General features: G+C 40.0%; 1 protein-coding gene and 1 pseudogene across 7 annotated transcripts in view; both read left to right on the forward strand.

Moving 5' to 3' along the window:
- The window catches only part of FSIP1 (fibrous sheath interacting protein 1), a 208,818-nt gene that overhangs the window by 41,207 nt on the left and 151,525 nt on the right, over positions 1-16,086 (forward strand). For all 7 annotated transcript variants that reach the window (XR_006203649.1, XR_006203650.1, XR_006203651.1 and 4 more), the window contains exons 7-9: positions 2,011-2,135; positions 4,861-4,971; positions 12,337-12,495. Coding sequence is in view for 4 of the 7 variants with exons in the window: in XM_042942445.1 (XP_042798379.1) it covers positions 2,011-2,135; positions 4,861-4,971; positions 12,337-12,495 (395 nt within the window). In the remaining 3 variants the exon portion in view is untranslated. The remainder of the gene's footprint in view (positions 1-2,010; positions 2,136-4,860; positions 4,972-12,336; positions 12,496-16,086) is intronic.
- On the forward strand, positions 3,294-3,612 carry LOC122222204 (annotated as a pseudogene).

Genomic DNA, 16,086 nt, shown 5'->3' on the forward strand with positions numbered 1-16,086 from the left:
TTTTTTTAAATTTTTTTTTTCAACGTTTTTTATTTATTTTTGGGACAGAGAGAGACAGAGCATGAACGGGGGAGGGTCAGAGAGAGAGGGAGACACAGAATCGGAAACAGGCTCCAGGCTCCGAGCCATCAGCCCAGAGCCTGACGCGGGGCTCGAACTCACGGACCGCGAGATCGTCGCGGGGCTCGAACTCACGGACCACGAGATCGTGACCTGGCTGAAGTCGGACGCTTAACCGACTGCGCCACCCAGGCGCCCCTATTGAAAGTGTATTTTAAAGAAATCATTATAAATGTAGATGTGGATGCATTTAATATGTTATCTTAATATTGTATTTTTAAGAGTATATGAAATTTTGACGGAATGAATAGACTTTATATTTCAGCTCAAAAGACTATATACAAGTTGTAATATGGGGAAAAGTTCTGTTTTGTATCTAAGGAGGCCATGCACCAAAAAAGTAACTCGTACTTTAACTATTGGTAGTTGATTAAGAAACATTATTGATTAAAGAAATGAAATCCCAATTATAAAGCCCAGACTTATTTGCCTAGACACTTGTAACTTAAATTTGAGTGAAACTTTTTTCTTACTCAAATTTATTTTTGTTTGAAAAGAATTTAAATCCAGAGAACTTACTCTCTTCCCGGTTCTTTCTAGGTATTGTTATCAAAATATATTCTTTAATTATTAAATTTGTGTTGAATCTTTGATAATTAGCTATAAATATGCCAACTTACTAGCTCTCTTAGTCCTTTTTATTGATGTACCCTCTCTTATAAGGCAGAGATAAAACTTTTAAGTAAACCTTTTCTGTGTTGAGCTACTGGTTGGTGTTTTTCCCTCTTGGACTTTAATGTGGCCATTTGTCCTGATTTGTAGGGTAGATTCCATTTGTCACTTAAGAAAAGTCTTCCCTATGACTGTTTTTAGAGCTTTAAAGAAGCTTTCACATGATCTTGCTTTAAATGCTTTGAACATGACGACAGTGAAGAAAGATATTTAGTAAAGGGAATAAGAGTCCACAAGTATTTTCCTCACCCTTGTTTTGAGCACCCAGGGTCGGAAGGTGACTCAGTCCTCTTTTCAAAGGTTGAGAAAAACTGACAAAGTGAGATGAGCTGTAAGGCTTTGTGCGGATGGGATGTGGAACATCCAGGACACTTGTGCCCAGACCTTGCTTAAAAGACAGGTGTGAACAAGCACTTACTGTTCAGAGAGGGTGCTGGCATATTAATAGAATCACAGGATAGATGACTCTAGTCTTTTGGGGAAGTTTTGTTTCATATAAAGACTAAAATAAAATATATTGTATTAATTAATTAATTAATTTCCTCTGAATATAGGTGGCACACATGTTATGCTAGTTTGAGATGTACCACATAGTGATTTGACAGGTTTATATGTTAATCCACACTCACCACAAGTGTAGCTCCCTCGGCCACCATGCCACGCTATCATGATGTCATTGACTCGATTCCCTACGCTGTGCCTTTCATCCCTGTGACCCATCCATTCCATAAATGGAAACCTGTATCTGCCACTCCCCTTCACCCGTTTTGCCCATCTCCTACCAGCCCCCCCCCCCCCCCCACCAGAGACCATCACTTTGCTCTCCATACTATAGGTCTGATTTGGCTTTTTGTTTGTTTGTTTATCCATTTGTTTTGCTTTTTAGATTCCACATATGAGCGAAATCATATGGTATTTGTCTTTCTTGGTCTGACTTATTTCACTTAGCATAATTCCTTTAGGTTCATTTGTGTTGTCGTAAATGGCGAGATCTTACTATTTTTTATGGCTGAGTAATATTCATGTGTGTGAGTGTGTGTATGTATTATATCTTTTTTACCCATAAGAATAAATCTCCATATATATATTAGGTTTCTGGATTTGGAGTTTGGAAATTTTTCTATGTGTGTTACATATTTTAAATGTATGCATAAGGTAAAATTGTAGCATAATGGACAATTATAATTATGAAAAATTTTGAACTTTTTTTAATATTAGATTTTACCTATGATGTGGAAGGAAATGAGTCATTGATCAGAGCAGAAAAGAAACCTTTCTCAAATACAGAAAAGATTAAGCTCAGGGGTAAACACAGCCAGGATTTTATTAAACGAAACATTGAGGTATGTACTTAGAAATTTAGAAACCAGAATATGGGATTAAATGAGTTATAAAAATGAAAACAGTTGTGTTCAGTGTCTTTAAATTTTTTTTTTTTTTGATCATGACACATATGTATGTAATTGAAACAGTCTATATAAATGAAAGAAAAATTTTATGGACCAGTACTTAACTTTACTAGTTTTAATTCCATCCTATCTTATTCTACCTCTTTTAAAAATGCTAGCTGCAACTCAATACGTTTATTTCACTACCCAGAAATGAATCCGGTTCCTGCAATTTGAAAAACATTTATTTAGGTAATAGCGTCAGACAATGCTTCCCAGATTTTAAATTGCATATTAGTAAAATTGGCTTTTGAAAGTAATGAGACTGATGTTATAGCTGGTGCATTTAGAAATTTGCATGGAAAATGCTCCTGGCACAGCTGGAGAGGCCAGTTGGTTGTCTGTCCCCTGACCCCTCCAGCTGAGCCTCCAGGAAGCCTATCACTTGTCACTTGCCTTGATTATTTCAACCTTGATCTTCCAGACTCTACAGCCTGACTTGGTGTCCTCAAGGCAAACTAACCAAGGGAAAAGGGGTTCCCCTATTAGACCAGAATGCTGATTAATTAATTTACGGTAAGAAATGTAGGTGCAGTGGGCAGAAGGCTTGTGGCAAACCACTCGGGCAGTCAGGTTATTAGAAAACTGCATTGGTGAGTGTAAAGTTATTCATAAGAGCAGAGAGTTAAATAATTCCTCCCAGTTCAAGTCTGATGCTTCTTCCACAACTGCCACGTCATTTCCAGGTAGACTAGATTTGTGGGTCAATGTGCCACTGCCAGGACTGGCCTCTGGGCCTCTGGTTTTTCTCTTTATGTTCGTCTGATCTGAAGGAAACCTCCAACCTGATCTCTCTGTGCTGGCCCATTTTATGTTGATTTATTTAATTTGTCAAGAACAATAGCGTTTTCCCCACACCTGGGGTTCTTGCTTACCCAGCAGCCCCCCCCATAGATTTCCCTTTTCCCCTTTTAACAACAGTCGCTGAATCTTTGTTCAAATTCCTGATATGTCGCTCTTGAAATGTCAAAGCAATTTCATTTAGGAGAGAGCAGGATGTGCAGCTTGCAAGCGGGCACTTCTTTTTGGGTGCGACGAAAGAGTGACTTTACGATGGATGATGTTGCGAAGGGCAAGAAGAACTTTGTTCAGTAGCGTGCCCAGTGCCATACCATGGAAAGGGGAGGGACGCACAAGAATGAGACAAATCCCCATGGTCTGTTTGGGTGAGAGACAAGTCAGTCCCCTGGAGTTTCTTACACGGATGCCAACAAGAATAAAGACATCACCTGGGGATAGGAGACACTGATGGAGTAGTTGGATAATCCCAAGAAGTACATCCCTGGAAAAAAACCGATCTTCGCTGGCTTTAAGAAGACAAAGGGAGAGGACAGACTTGATAGTTTATCTCAAAAAAGCTACTAAGGAGTAATCGTTGGCCACTGCTTATTTATTACAGAACCAAATGTCTCATGACTTCTTTTATGTGTACCATATTTAAATTGATCTCAGGCACCAGAATTTGGATCAGGAATGGCTGACAGACTATTCCTTTTGGACAGTCCTGATTTAAGTACGATTGGCTTGTGGTTAAGTGAATCTGATCAGCTTTTTGAACTTGGATAGTAATCCTGGTTCAGAATTACCAGAATTAGCAGTGCTGTCCCTGTTTTCCCCTTTGAAAGATAGGGTTGGAACCGATTGGTAATGTTCAACTTTTCACAGAGATGGTAACCGCCATCTCTAAACCTGTAGGAGATGGGTTTAATACTTAGAATTATATAACTTGTTATATTTATTTAAATACTGAGGAAATCCCTTTACTCTCCCAACAAATAGCAAGACTCAGCTGGGTTTTAATGTTGTGTTAGTTAGCCTGTAAAAGGCCAGGGGTGAAGCTGGCAATGTCCACTTTATCTTTTTGGTCCTAACTGCTGATTTAATTAAAGTTCACGGCATCTAAAATGCTACCTTTTGCATAATTAAACACATTTTCATGTGGCTTATGTATAATACCAAACAAAGAATATTTAACACTTCTCACATTTTATAGATGAGCTGTAAGGCCAGATATTTTTAAAATTTAGAGTGACCTGCCACATTATAGTAGCGAACTTTGCTTGCGAATTCTTCGCTCAGTCAGACTAAGTTATAATTCAGGATTGTCTTTTAAACAGCCCTTCAATAACGCAACTGTAGAAATACCACATATGTGTGATTGCTAATGGTGCTTTTGCCAACTCATTAGAAGGATTAAAGTAGAGGACGTATGCCATCAGCACACATGTGTAAATTATGCAGTAAGGCTTAAGATAATTAAAAATCACAGATAAAAACAAATAAATAAAAGCAGTTTCAGTCAGTAGATATATGCCACATAGGAAGTGGCAAGATCCTTCCAAATACCTCAGCAGATAAGTTATTACACTGATATATAATGAGAGGTTTGCAAACTTCCCATGTTTTATTGTTTTATATTTTAAATAAAGTGTTGTTGAAATGGCTAACATGAGGGCCTGCTTATAGCTGGAATGTACCTCACAAGTGAAAAATGCCTAATCTCACAACTTTTACCTTAGTGTGTCTGTACTATAGAAACCTCAGGGCCCACTTTTATTTTCCTGAACATGAATTGCTTTGAATATTTCCTTTTTTTTTTTTTTATTAATACATTCTATAGTTGGCTAAGGATTCAGGAACGCCAGTGCTTATGATTGACAGAGAGAAGAAAAGGCTGACTGAACTTTTGAAGGACTTAGATGACAAAGATTCGGGGCTGTCCAGTCCTGAGGTACGTAAGCTCTGATATTCAGTGACTTCTACCCTTCCCCTCCTTCTCCTTCTCCTCCTTCTCCTTCTTCTCCTTCTCCTCCTTCTCCTTCTCCTCCTTCTCCTTCTCCTTCTCCTCCTTCTCCTCCTTCTCCTTCTCCTCCTTCTCCTCCTTCTCCTTCTTCTCCTTCTCCTCCTCCTCCTTCTCCTTCTTCTCCTTCTCCTTCTTCTCCTTCTTCTCCTTCTCCTCCTTCTCCTTCTTCTCCTTCTTCTCCTTCTTCTCCTTCTTTTCCTTCTCCTTCTCCTCCTTCTCCTTCTCCTCCTTCTCCTTCTCCTCCTTCTCCTTCTCCTCCTTCTCCTTCTCCTTCTCCTCCTCCTCCTTCTCCTTCTTCTCCTTCTCCTCCTTCTCCTTCTTCTCCTTCTCCTTCTCCTTCTTCTCCTTCTTCTCCTTCTTCTCCTTCTTCTCCTTCTCCTCCTTCTCCTCCTTCTCCTTCTTCTCCTTCTCCTCCTTCTCCTTCTCCTCCTTCTCCTTCTTCTCCTTCTCCTCCTTCTTCTTCTCCTTCTCCTTCTTCTCCTTCTTCTCCTTCTTCTCCTTCTCCTTCTTCTCCTTCTTCTCCTTCTCCTCCTTCTCCTTCTTCTCCTTCTCCTTCTTCTCCTTCTCCTTCTTCTCCTTCTTCTCCTTCTCCTTCTTCTCCTTCTCCTTCTTCTCCTTCTTGTTGTTATTCTTCTTTTCCTTTTTTTTTTTGTAGTTTCAATTTTTTATTTAAATTCCAGTTAGTTAACATACAGTGTAATATAGTTTCAGGTGTAGAATGTAGTGATTCAGCACTTCCCTACATTACCCAGTGCTCGTCACAAGTGCCCTCCTTAATCCCCATCACCTGTATAACCCATCCCCCTGACCCCCTCCCTTCCAGCAACCCTCAGTTTGTTCTCTATAGTTAAGAGCCTGTTTTATGGTTTGTTTTCTCTTTCCCCCCTTACGTTCATTTGCTTTGTTTCTTAAATCCCACATATGAATGAAATCATATGGTATTTGTCTTTCTCTGACTGACTTATTCACTTAACATAATACTCTCTAGTTCCATCCACTGCAAGAACATGCCTGATTTCGTCTGATCTCTGAAGCTAAACGGGGTCTGGCCTGGTTAGTACTTGGATGGGAGACCTCTACGCTTCTTAATTTTTATTTATTTTCTTTATCATGTCACTGACATTAGCACACATTTACAATAAGTTTTTATTTTTATTTTAGTTTATTTTTTTTTTAGCGTTTATTTATTTTTGAGACAGAGAGAGACAAAGCATGAATTGGGGAGGGTCAGAGAGAGGGAGACACAGAATCCGAAACAGGCTCCAGGCTCTGAGCTGTCAGCACAGAGCCCGACGTGGGGCTCGAACTCACGGACCGCGAGATCATGACCTGGGCCGAAGTCAGCCGCCCAACCGGCTGAGCCACCCAGGCGCCCCTACAATAAGTTTTTAAATTATGGGACAATGTTCTCTGTCTTTTAAAAAAAATCCTGTTTTACAAATTTATTTTCATTAAAATATTCAGATTTTTTTCTTGGTCAATTCATTACTGACTCTGAAGAGGATTATTTTATGTTATTATAAGAGTCACTACACATTAGCTCTCACAGTTATAACTGCTACCTGTGATGTAATGGGCTTAGTCATTAATGACATATAAATATGTTTCCCTGTCTCTTTTTATTTTGAATATTTCTTATTATTCCTACACTGGTATAGTCCTCAAGACTCCTAAAGAGCACCATCATGCTCCTGCCCAGTTAACCTTGAGCATCCAGGTCCCTGAAGAGTCTGGAGGGAGCACAGACTTAGTCCAAGGAGGGGAACAGCCTGCAATCCAGGGTGCAGGTGTGGGTGTTTGTAGGGCTTGGGCTGGTCATCTAAGGGGTGCGGTGGCTCAGCGTTTGCACTTGTTTGCATACTAAACTTACAGCAAGATTCTTTAGTTCCACAAAGAAATGTATTCTCCTGTGTACCTTGAAGCCCATAGCCCTGTATCTAGTTCTTCTTTCCCTATGTTTATGGAGGCGAGGTGTAGTGAGTGCTGCTGGCACCCTGCCCAGATCCCTTTTACCTAGTCCCTTCCGTGCATCCGGCCCCCTGCCCTGCGCCAAGGGTGCATAGCTGCCTTTTTCCGTAGAGTATTGCCATGGGCTAGATGGGGGCTGAACTGCCTAGGATGGCAGCCTGTCTCCATCTCCACCCCCTCCCAACTCAGGATGGGATTAGCTCTATGCTGCAGTTTGTCCCTAAGAGCTTCCCCAGGGGTCAGCTGGGCTTCACCTGACACCACCTCCTTGCCTGGTTTTGTTTCTCTTGTCCTAGCCTGCTTCCATCATCCCCTATCCCTTCTCCTGAGGTGGAGTTCTCCTGGGAGAACTCCAGTCACCCTCTCTCTTCTGAGAGCACTCCCTCAACAAGTCACCTGAACCAGAATCCCTAGCTCAGGTTCTGCATCTAGACCAACCTCAGAGAGGTAGGTGCAGAGGGTAGTTTTGACTCTAGGTCCAAAAACTGCTCAATTGCAGCAATGCCTGTGGCTGGTGGGGGGTGGGGCGTGCCATGTTTCTTCCTAGAAATGATTTAACAAAATTTTTATTATTAATGTTGCCTTTTAAATATTATTTCTGTTAGTATTTATGCCTTGTCCCTCCTTTATTAAATTTTTTTTAATGTTTATTTATTTTTGAGGGAGAGAGAGAGACAGATTAGGAGCAGGGGAGGGGCCGAGAGAGAGAGGGAGACACAGAATCCAAAGCAGGCTTCCGGCTCTGAGCTGTCAACACAGAACCCGATGCGGGGCTTGAACCCGTGACCGTGAGATCATGACCTGAGCTGATATCAACACCTTAACTGACTGAGCTACCCAGGAGCCCCTTAAACTCTTTTTCTATCATTTACTTCTGTTTTTAGGTAGATTATTTACAAATTATCGTACAGCTGGGTTTTTGTTGTTGCTGTTGTGTCCGTAATTGTTTCTCTATCTTTTGTTATTATTTCCTTAATCTTTTAATGAGGTTATTTAATTTATATGTTTATTATGACCACTGATAATGTTTGGGCCTTTTTTGGACAGTCTATTTGACATTTCATTGATTAGATTTATTTTGTTTTCTTAATTTCTCCCCATTTTCCTCTCATGGTTTGAAAAATTCCTATTTCTTTTTTTTGTTTTCAGCAAATGATTGATACATACAATAACTTCTTAAATTCTTTTAATGTTTATTTACTTTTGACAGGGAGAGAGAGAGAGACAGAGCAAGAGCAGGGGAGGGGCAAAAAGAGAGGGAGACACAGAATCTGAAGCAGACTCCAGACTCTGAGCTGTCAGCACAGAGCCCGATGTGGGGCTCGAACCCAATGAACCATGAGATCATGACCTGAGCCGAAGTCGGACACTCAACTGACTGAGTGTCCTTCACCGCTCACACTCTGTCTCTTTCTTGCAAGAATAAACATTAAAAGTTTTTTTAAAAAAAGCAAGTAAGGAGTGTATTTTGCTTCAGTAACAATTTTGCTCCAGCTAGTGTCTTTCTTTATTCCTGTTCTGTATTCTTGGTATGGTTTTGTTTTTAGGTTTGCAAGATTGCTACTATATCTGTAGATAATGTGTCCATTTTTCCAGGCAGAAAGAAGAGGGAAGGGGGAAGGGTAAAAGGGACACTCCTTTGAGGCTTTGCGTTTCATTTGGGAAGGGATGGTGTCCCTGGGACTTCCACCTGTGGCTCATCAGCCAAGATGTGTCATGTAGCCACATTCATTTCATACATCACTGCAAGTGAGACTGGGGATTCAGGTATCTTACTTTCTTATTTTAATAGCAGAGAAAGGCAGGGAAAAAGGAAATTGGAAAAGGGGATCAGATCAGTCAGTGTACAAGCATATAGGTGGGGAGAGAACCTCCTCTATCTCTCCTCCAGGTCCAATAATATTTTTCTCATAACCTTTATCTTTTTTTGTCATTTTGCTTATGTAAGCTCATTTCATAGTTTTCCAAGTTGGGTTTCAACCACATCTATTCTGCTATTTAGCTATGTAGCCCTCTGAGATTGTTGTTATTTTTACAGTTTTTTTTTTGTTTTGTTTTGTAAACTAATATTTGCTGAGAGTTTTCTGTGCATCATCTGAGGGGAAAGGTGGCGTCTTATTATCTGGTGTCAGGGATAGACATTTTATACAGCAATTTTATAAAACCAGATAGATTGTGGCACATGTTGAAGCAGATTCAGAGGAAGAAGTTAGGAAGTGTGGCAGGAAGAATTTAGGAACACTTTGAGGAAGGGATCCATCTACGATATTCTTAAACCATACCAAACTTCTTGCCCTTCCTCAGATTTGCTGTATCTTTGACACTGTGTGTCCTTTTCTTTGTTCCCCCATCTCTGATAAGCCGATGCACCTGAAAGATGATGACTAGGGTGATAATTATGTTTTAATTCTCCAGAACTCTTGCCCTTGGGTGGTTCTTTATGGTGGCATGTTTAATTGTGTTGGTGAGATATTCTCTTGAATCTCTCTAGGATACTTAAAATTTTTTAAAGATTTCCTTCTGTATTGGGAATTTACCCTTGCAATGAATGGCACAAAACCAAACGTCTCTACTGCCAAAATGGGTTTTACATCATATCTCAAATTACTCTTATCTAAATCAGTATTGAATGTGTGAGTTCAGTTGTAGATCCTTGGTTACAAACCTGAGCCCGTTGCTGTAAGGGAAGAGCATTTTCTGGGTTCTGTCTTAGGGAGGTAAGACTTCTAAAAGCTTGAAATTTCCCACACCTAGCAAGGGTGTCTAGAAAGTGCTAGATGGAAAAACATGATGCCATCTACTACATATTACATATAATTTCCCTCTGTAACAGCATAGTGCATGAAACATTTACATTTCTGTTGAATTTAATCTGACATCCTTTTTATTCCCAGTGTCATTAAAAAAGAATTCCGTTCAAACAAGAATACTGTATCATATCCTTGTATGGATAGACTACAATCTATTCACTTTTCCCTATTTTTAGACATTTGGGACTTTTGCAATTGTTCTTTATTGTAAATGACATGCCAAAAAATATCTGAGTCCATGTTCTGGGTTGCGAGGGACAGAGATGGACTTCGTTGAAAAAAAAAAAAGGAATAAATGTATTGGGAAACTTGGATAGCCCACAGACTCGGTGGGAAGTTTGGAGAAACACATCTCTAACCTGGGTAGATATCAAGGTACCCAGAAACATGGCTTCAGAAACTCCTTGGAAACAGGCTGGTTAGGGGCTGCCTCACAGCCACGAGACACCCCTGCTAGATGATCACCATTGCCACCCTCACTGCTATCAACACTGGGTCCTCCAGGTCACTGCTGTCACCATCAATCACTGCCTCATTTCCCCTGTATCTTTGCATCTCTGTGTCTCTCTCTCCCTCGGGAGTCCAAGTCCAGGGCATTCGCTTCTGATCGGCTGATTCTAGGTCATTTGCTTGTCTTCTTGATGCCAGTGGGTGAGGAGAAGGGGTGTCTGATGGGGCTTTGTCTCCTACCAAGTCTCATGCAGTGTTTGGTTTCACCGAAACAGGAAGGGACAATGGATGCCGGGGTCAGGGGGAGACATGTAATTCTTTCTGCATAAGTTTTTGCATGTATCTCTTCTGATTACTGCCTAGGGATTGATTCCTGGTATTAGAGTCATGAAACCAAAGTGTATGAAATTCTTAACCTTCCATACCCTCCACTTGCCCCTTTATTCCTAGTGTTTTCATGATTTTTCTGTCCTTGTATTACATGTTTCTCTGTGTGGCCTCACCCATTCCCATGGTTCAACAGTTTGAACCACTATAGATCAGTGGGTGAGTCTAAAATATTTATATACAATCTACGTCTCTATTTTGATATATTTAACTACCTAACATAATCTGTGGATATCCTAAGGGACATCTGTGAATATCAGAAGGTCTCAAACAGAATTCACCATTTTATTCCTCAAACCTATTATGTCTCCTGTATTCCCTAGCTTAGTCAATAGGACCACTATACCCCTAGTTCTCAAAATCCAGAATTTGGTTTTTATCTTTGATCCTTACTTCTCCTTCCACGCTTCCATCAAATTATCTCCAGATTCTGTAATTTCTACTTTGTAAGTATCTCTGGAATCTGCTCTATGTTCTGTATTCCGAGGAGATATTCCTTAGTTTAGGAGCTCATCACTTTTGTTCCAGATTATGGCTTTTGCTTCTTAACTGGGTTTTCTGTTTCCAGTCTTGCCCGTGCAAGTTCCAGTTTTATTTTATTTTATTTTATTTTATTTTATTTTATTTTATTTTAATTTTTTTTTTTTTTTTAGCGTTTATTTATTTTTGAGACAGAGAGAGACAAAGCATGAACGGGGGAGGGTCAGAGAGAGGGAGACACAGAATCTGAAACAGGCTCCAGGCTCTGAGCTGTCAGCACAGAGCCTGACGCGGGGCTCGAACTCACGGACCGCAAGATCATGACCTGGGCCGAAGTCGGCCGCTTAACCGACTGAACCACCCAGGCGCCCCGCAAGTTCCAGTTTTAAAATGCATAGCCAGCCATGTTGTTTCCTTGATTAAGATGTGATTAAGATTGATTATCTCCTCCAGGAAGCCTTCTCCAGCCACTTTGTTTCTCTGCTCCTTCATGTCCATAAAGGTTAGTTGACCCTCACTGGTCCCCATGGTGCCTTGGCTTACCAGCACTCTTCATACCTTGTTAAAATCTTTGCTACCAGAAGACTGAGAACTCCCTAAGGGCAGAGCTTGTGAGATTCCTGCTGAATCACCAGTGCCTAGTGCAGTATCTATGTTCAGTGGGCACTGAGCACAAGATGTTTGAATGTTATGAGTGGGTTTTAACCCATTATGACATGAATATTAGTTGAATAAGGAGTTAGATGATAAATAGGCTCGTGAAACCCAAACAACTGCATTTATAGACCCTATGTTACTTTTCAGGAACAAATCTTGAAAATACCATGTCGATTATAGGGTAAACATGATTTATTCCTATTTAACATATTACAGACTACTTTTTCAAAATGGAGAAATGAGAATGTTATAAGAACCAGACTGCAAGGCCAAGAGATTTATTCCACAGGGGGAAAAAAAAACCCACACAATGTAGAATATACTTTATACAGATTTGGCAGATAATGAAACAATAAACTACTAATTTTTTTCTTTCACTATCCCAATGTTAATTTTGTGAGTTTTTTGTAATGTGTGTGTTTGTGTGTGTGTGTTTGTGTATGTGTGTGTGAAGTCCTGAGCATTGATGTAGCAGTCTGAAAGGGATATTTTGGAAAAAGTGTAGCATGGGAATGACCCGGTGACTCTTGTTTCCTTTTAGGGCGATCAGTCTGGCTGGCTGGTCCCAGGAGAAGGATACACATTTGCAGTCACCCAGCACCAGCAGCTTGCCGAAATCGACACAAAGCTCCAGGAACTTTCTGCAGCCTCACCAACAACTTCCGACTTTTCTCCAAGACATGGAAACCACAGCGATCAGGTAGATTTAATTTAAGGATACACAGACTATTCAGGTTCGTGTGTTAAAGCTAGTTCACATAATCTGACAATTTGCTTGTTAACTAAAGAGGTTTCTTCCCAGTTGTTTTTTTCATAACTCCGAGTGCAACGATAGTAATTTCCGTAAGTGCGTGCGTTGTGTGTGTTTTCCTTTGGTGACTTCACTTTCTCTTCATTTTTCTTTCAGTTGATAATTTACTGGGAAGGGTCACTTAGGAAGTATTTATTTTACTGTTATTACATCTTTATGATTTAAGCTAATTCTTGATCACGATGAGGAGACAGGATAGGGAAGAAAATCAGTAAAGCACTCATTCATCCTCTATTTCTCTTAATTCCTCTGGTTCAAAGTATTAGCAATGGCAGCCGTTTGTCCCTGATGCTGCCATATTCTTCCAGCTCTTTTAATTTCACATCAAGCAGTGAAGCTCTCACTGTGCTGATGACTTCTCTCCTGTGAGGATTTTGAAAGGAACATGTTTCCTCCCTGGAGAGTTTCTGAAATATTCTTTTACAGTTTTCTGTTTAGAAAAACAGAAGAGTAATGGCAGCTTTGTGAAAAGAAAATTCTTTTTTTTCACCCCCATATCTCAGTACTTCGTGGGATCTGGTTCAGGATTGGGTGGTAGTTTTCACCTAAACAGAAAATGGCCAGCCTTTTGTTACTCTGTTAACCCTCTACCAGTTTTGTAGACATTTCACCGAATCATTTTCTGTACAATCTTAGATGCATGTGATTTTTTTTGTTCCTAAAAAAGGTTTAAAAATAAATATTCTATAGGTAATAATTCTGCTTTATATTGAGTCTTTAAGCCATCAACTGAAGGTTGGGGTTCTGGCTTTGGGCCAGTTGAAACTGCTTCAAAGGGAAAGAGGAGTGTTAAGATATTGCGAAGAATATCTTCGCACTTGGTCACTGGCAAAACCTTTATGGAGCCATCTTGGCTTCCTTAGGTCATGTTGGCAAGGCCTGGGCACAGCTGCTTCTGAGCCCTTTGCACAGCAAGAGTGGTGGTAGCAGAAACCACTCATTTCTGGATTGGGGTAAAAGCGGAAAACAGAGCATTGGAATCTCTGTCCCTTCTCAAATGTACCCCAGGACTTTGACATTAGTTGTGCTGCTAGTTTATTTAAGTTACTAGGTGCCATTTCCCAAAAGGAGGAAGCCAAGAGGTGGAAATAAAATTGTTCCGGGATATTCTTTGTTCTTTTTTGTGTTACACCTGATTTTTTTTGTTATTATGTTGTTGGATTTTAAGAGTATCTGAGATCTCAAAGCTGAATAGGGATTCTAAAGACAGAAAATACCTTTTTAATGGCGATCAAACGTCATTGTTTAAAGAGAGCCTGAGAATTCAGAAATTTGTTTAGCCATTAGGATTTCAATAAAGCGACTATGGTGAGATTCTGTCATCATCATTTAAATCATACTTTCAGAATTGACATTTATAGTTCAGATAAATTTTTTTTTTAAACACTAAAAGGGAAAACCAGTATGTTACTTAGTTGTCACGTACTGAGATAATATATTTTTATGTGAGACAATATAGGTTTAGTGAGAAAAGAGAAAACCGCATTTTGAGATTCCCATTGGATGCAGAAACAGAAATGTAACATCGTGTTTGATGAAAAGAAATAATTAATGCCTCTTGAATGCAAAAAAAAAAAAAAAAAACTCTTTAAATCTTTTGTTCAATTTCTTCTTGGCGTTTCCTCATTTCTAACTAAAGCCAGCACTGCACATTGAATTTTCAAGCCAGAAATGCTAACATGGCAAATTATTTTGCAGATATTATTTTTGGATTGGAATTCTTTTTGGATAAATACACTGAAAAGTATCTTGGTTAAACCTTGCATATCTGTGCAGTTGATGAATGGGCTCCAATCTGTTGCTGAACCACAAATATTCATAGCACAGATTCACATTATTTTTATTTTTAACCCTTCTGCAAACCATTAACTCATCAGTAATTTTTCTTCATGCTCCTTATGAAAGAATGTCTTTTAAGTAGAATGTGAATTTCTGGTTTTCAGCAATTGATTCAACAATATTAATCAAGTGCTTACTGGATAGGAATTGTAGGGCGCTGAAAGACAAGTCAGGCCAGTGTAGAACTATGGAGTCAAAAAGCCTCACTTTGAGTTCTGGTTCGAGTTCACTTCCACTTACTGGTTCTGAGAACTTGGGCATTAATTAGAAGCACCCTGAACCCTGAACAGGATATACATAGTTAAATGTGGTACAAGACAACATAGATAAGCACAATAGAAAGCTATAAAAGCAAAGTGCAGTGGGGTTCAGGGGAGAGAGAGAAAGCACATCCAGAAGGAATATCAGGAAAGTCTAGTTCCACAAGTGAGGGACACGAGGTGGAAAAGGAACTGGTAAATAAGGCAGAAGGAGTTAGAGGCCCAGAGAAGGCTGCCATGATACAGCATAACGTTGAAAATTGGTGGCCTGCAGGGCAAAATTCACATGTGGATTTCCTTTAGCCCACAGAGGGTTTACAGTTTTTTTAGTCAATGGGTAAAAATTGGGTGAGTTCATATAGATATCTAAATGTCATCTAAATACCTAGTTTTTCTTGAGAAGATAGAACATCTGGCAACCTCAGACCTGAATCCTTGCTTGGCAAACTGCAGAACTCATCTGAGTAGCAACTCCTGCTTTCCGTGGAGCACAAATTCTCCAGTTTGCCACAGTTTTCATGACTCCATATCGTATTGCTAGACCCTGAGGCCTACTGCACGCATTTAGGTTACTGATCCAGCCCCCGTACAGGACATCAAAACATCTTTGAAAGCCTGCTTTCATAGGAGATGCTGTGGTGGTTGACCTTGAATATTCAGACTTATGCAGCTTCACGTTTGACCTTAAAGCAGCTTGTAGGGTACTGGAGGATAGGAGTAGACCTAGAACAAGTTGTCGGATGACTGCACGGTGGAAGAAGTACCACAATATGGAAATGATCTTATGAAAAGTACAGGAAGTCTGTGGTAGCAGAGAAGGGAAAGGTTACTTTCTGAAGGCACGATGTTTAAAAAATTCCTTTGGAGATTTTTTAAAATTTCGGTCAAGAAAACAGTTTCCCAAACAAGTTGAAACACTCAGACTTTCTGACTTGTTGACTGTGGCAACTAATAAGGTGCGAAGTCGGTAGGCACATGAGCCGAGGATGATAAACGTACTTGAGTCAGAATAATTTGAGGGACTCCAGAAATGTGACTCAGAGCTTAAGGGAGTTGTTGTGAAAGGAGCAGTTAAGAAATCTTCTTTTCCTTTTGGGCTTGCTGATTAGGATATTCTCATAGGATACCTTGGCCTGGCTCTTAGCTTTATGGCAATATTTTAAAAGCAGAAGTTGGCTTTCACATGTCTGATTTCCTTAGTGTAAAACAAAGCACGTGGTCACCTTCAGAAGGAAGAATGGCATATCACTGCTGTGGCTGTAATGTGAATAATATCACGTGGTTGCAGTTTTGACATCTGCTTCTTATTTTCATTTCATCTTAGCAGAAGAGAACGAATTGAAGCCATTTTTTCCTTACAATCTGTGGTTTAACTCTGCAT

The sequence above is a fragment of the Panthera leo genome, chromosome B3 (assembly GCF_018350215.1).
Source record: "Panthera leo isolate Ple1 chromosome B3, P.leo_Ple1_pat1.1, whole genome shotgun sequence".
Lineage (NCBI taxonomy): Eukaryota > Metazoa > Chordata > Mammalia > Carnivora > Felidae > Panthera > Panthera leo.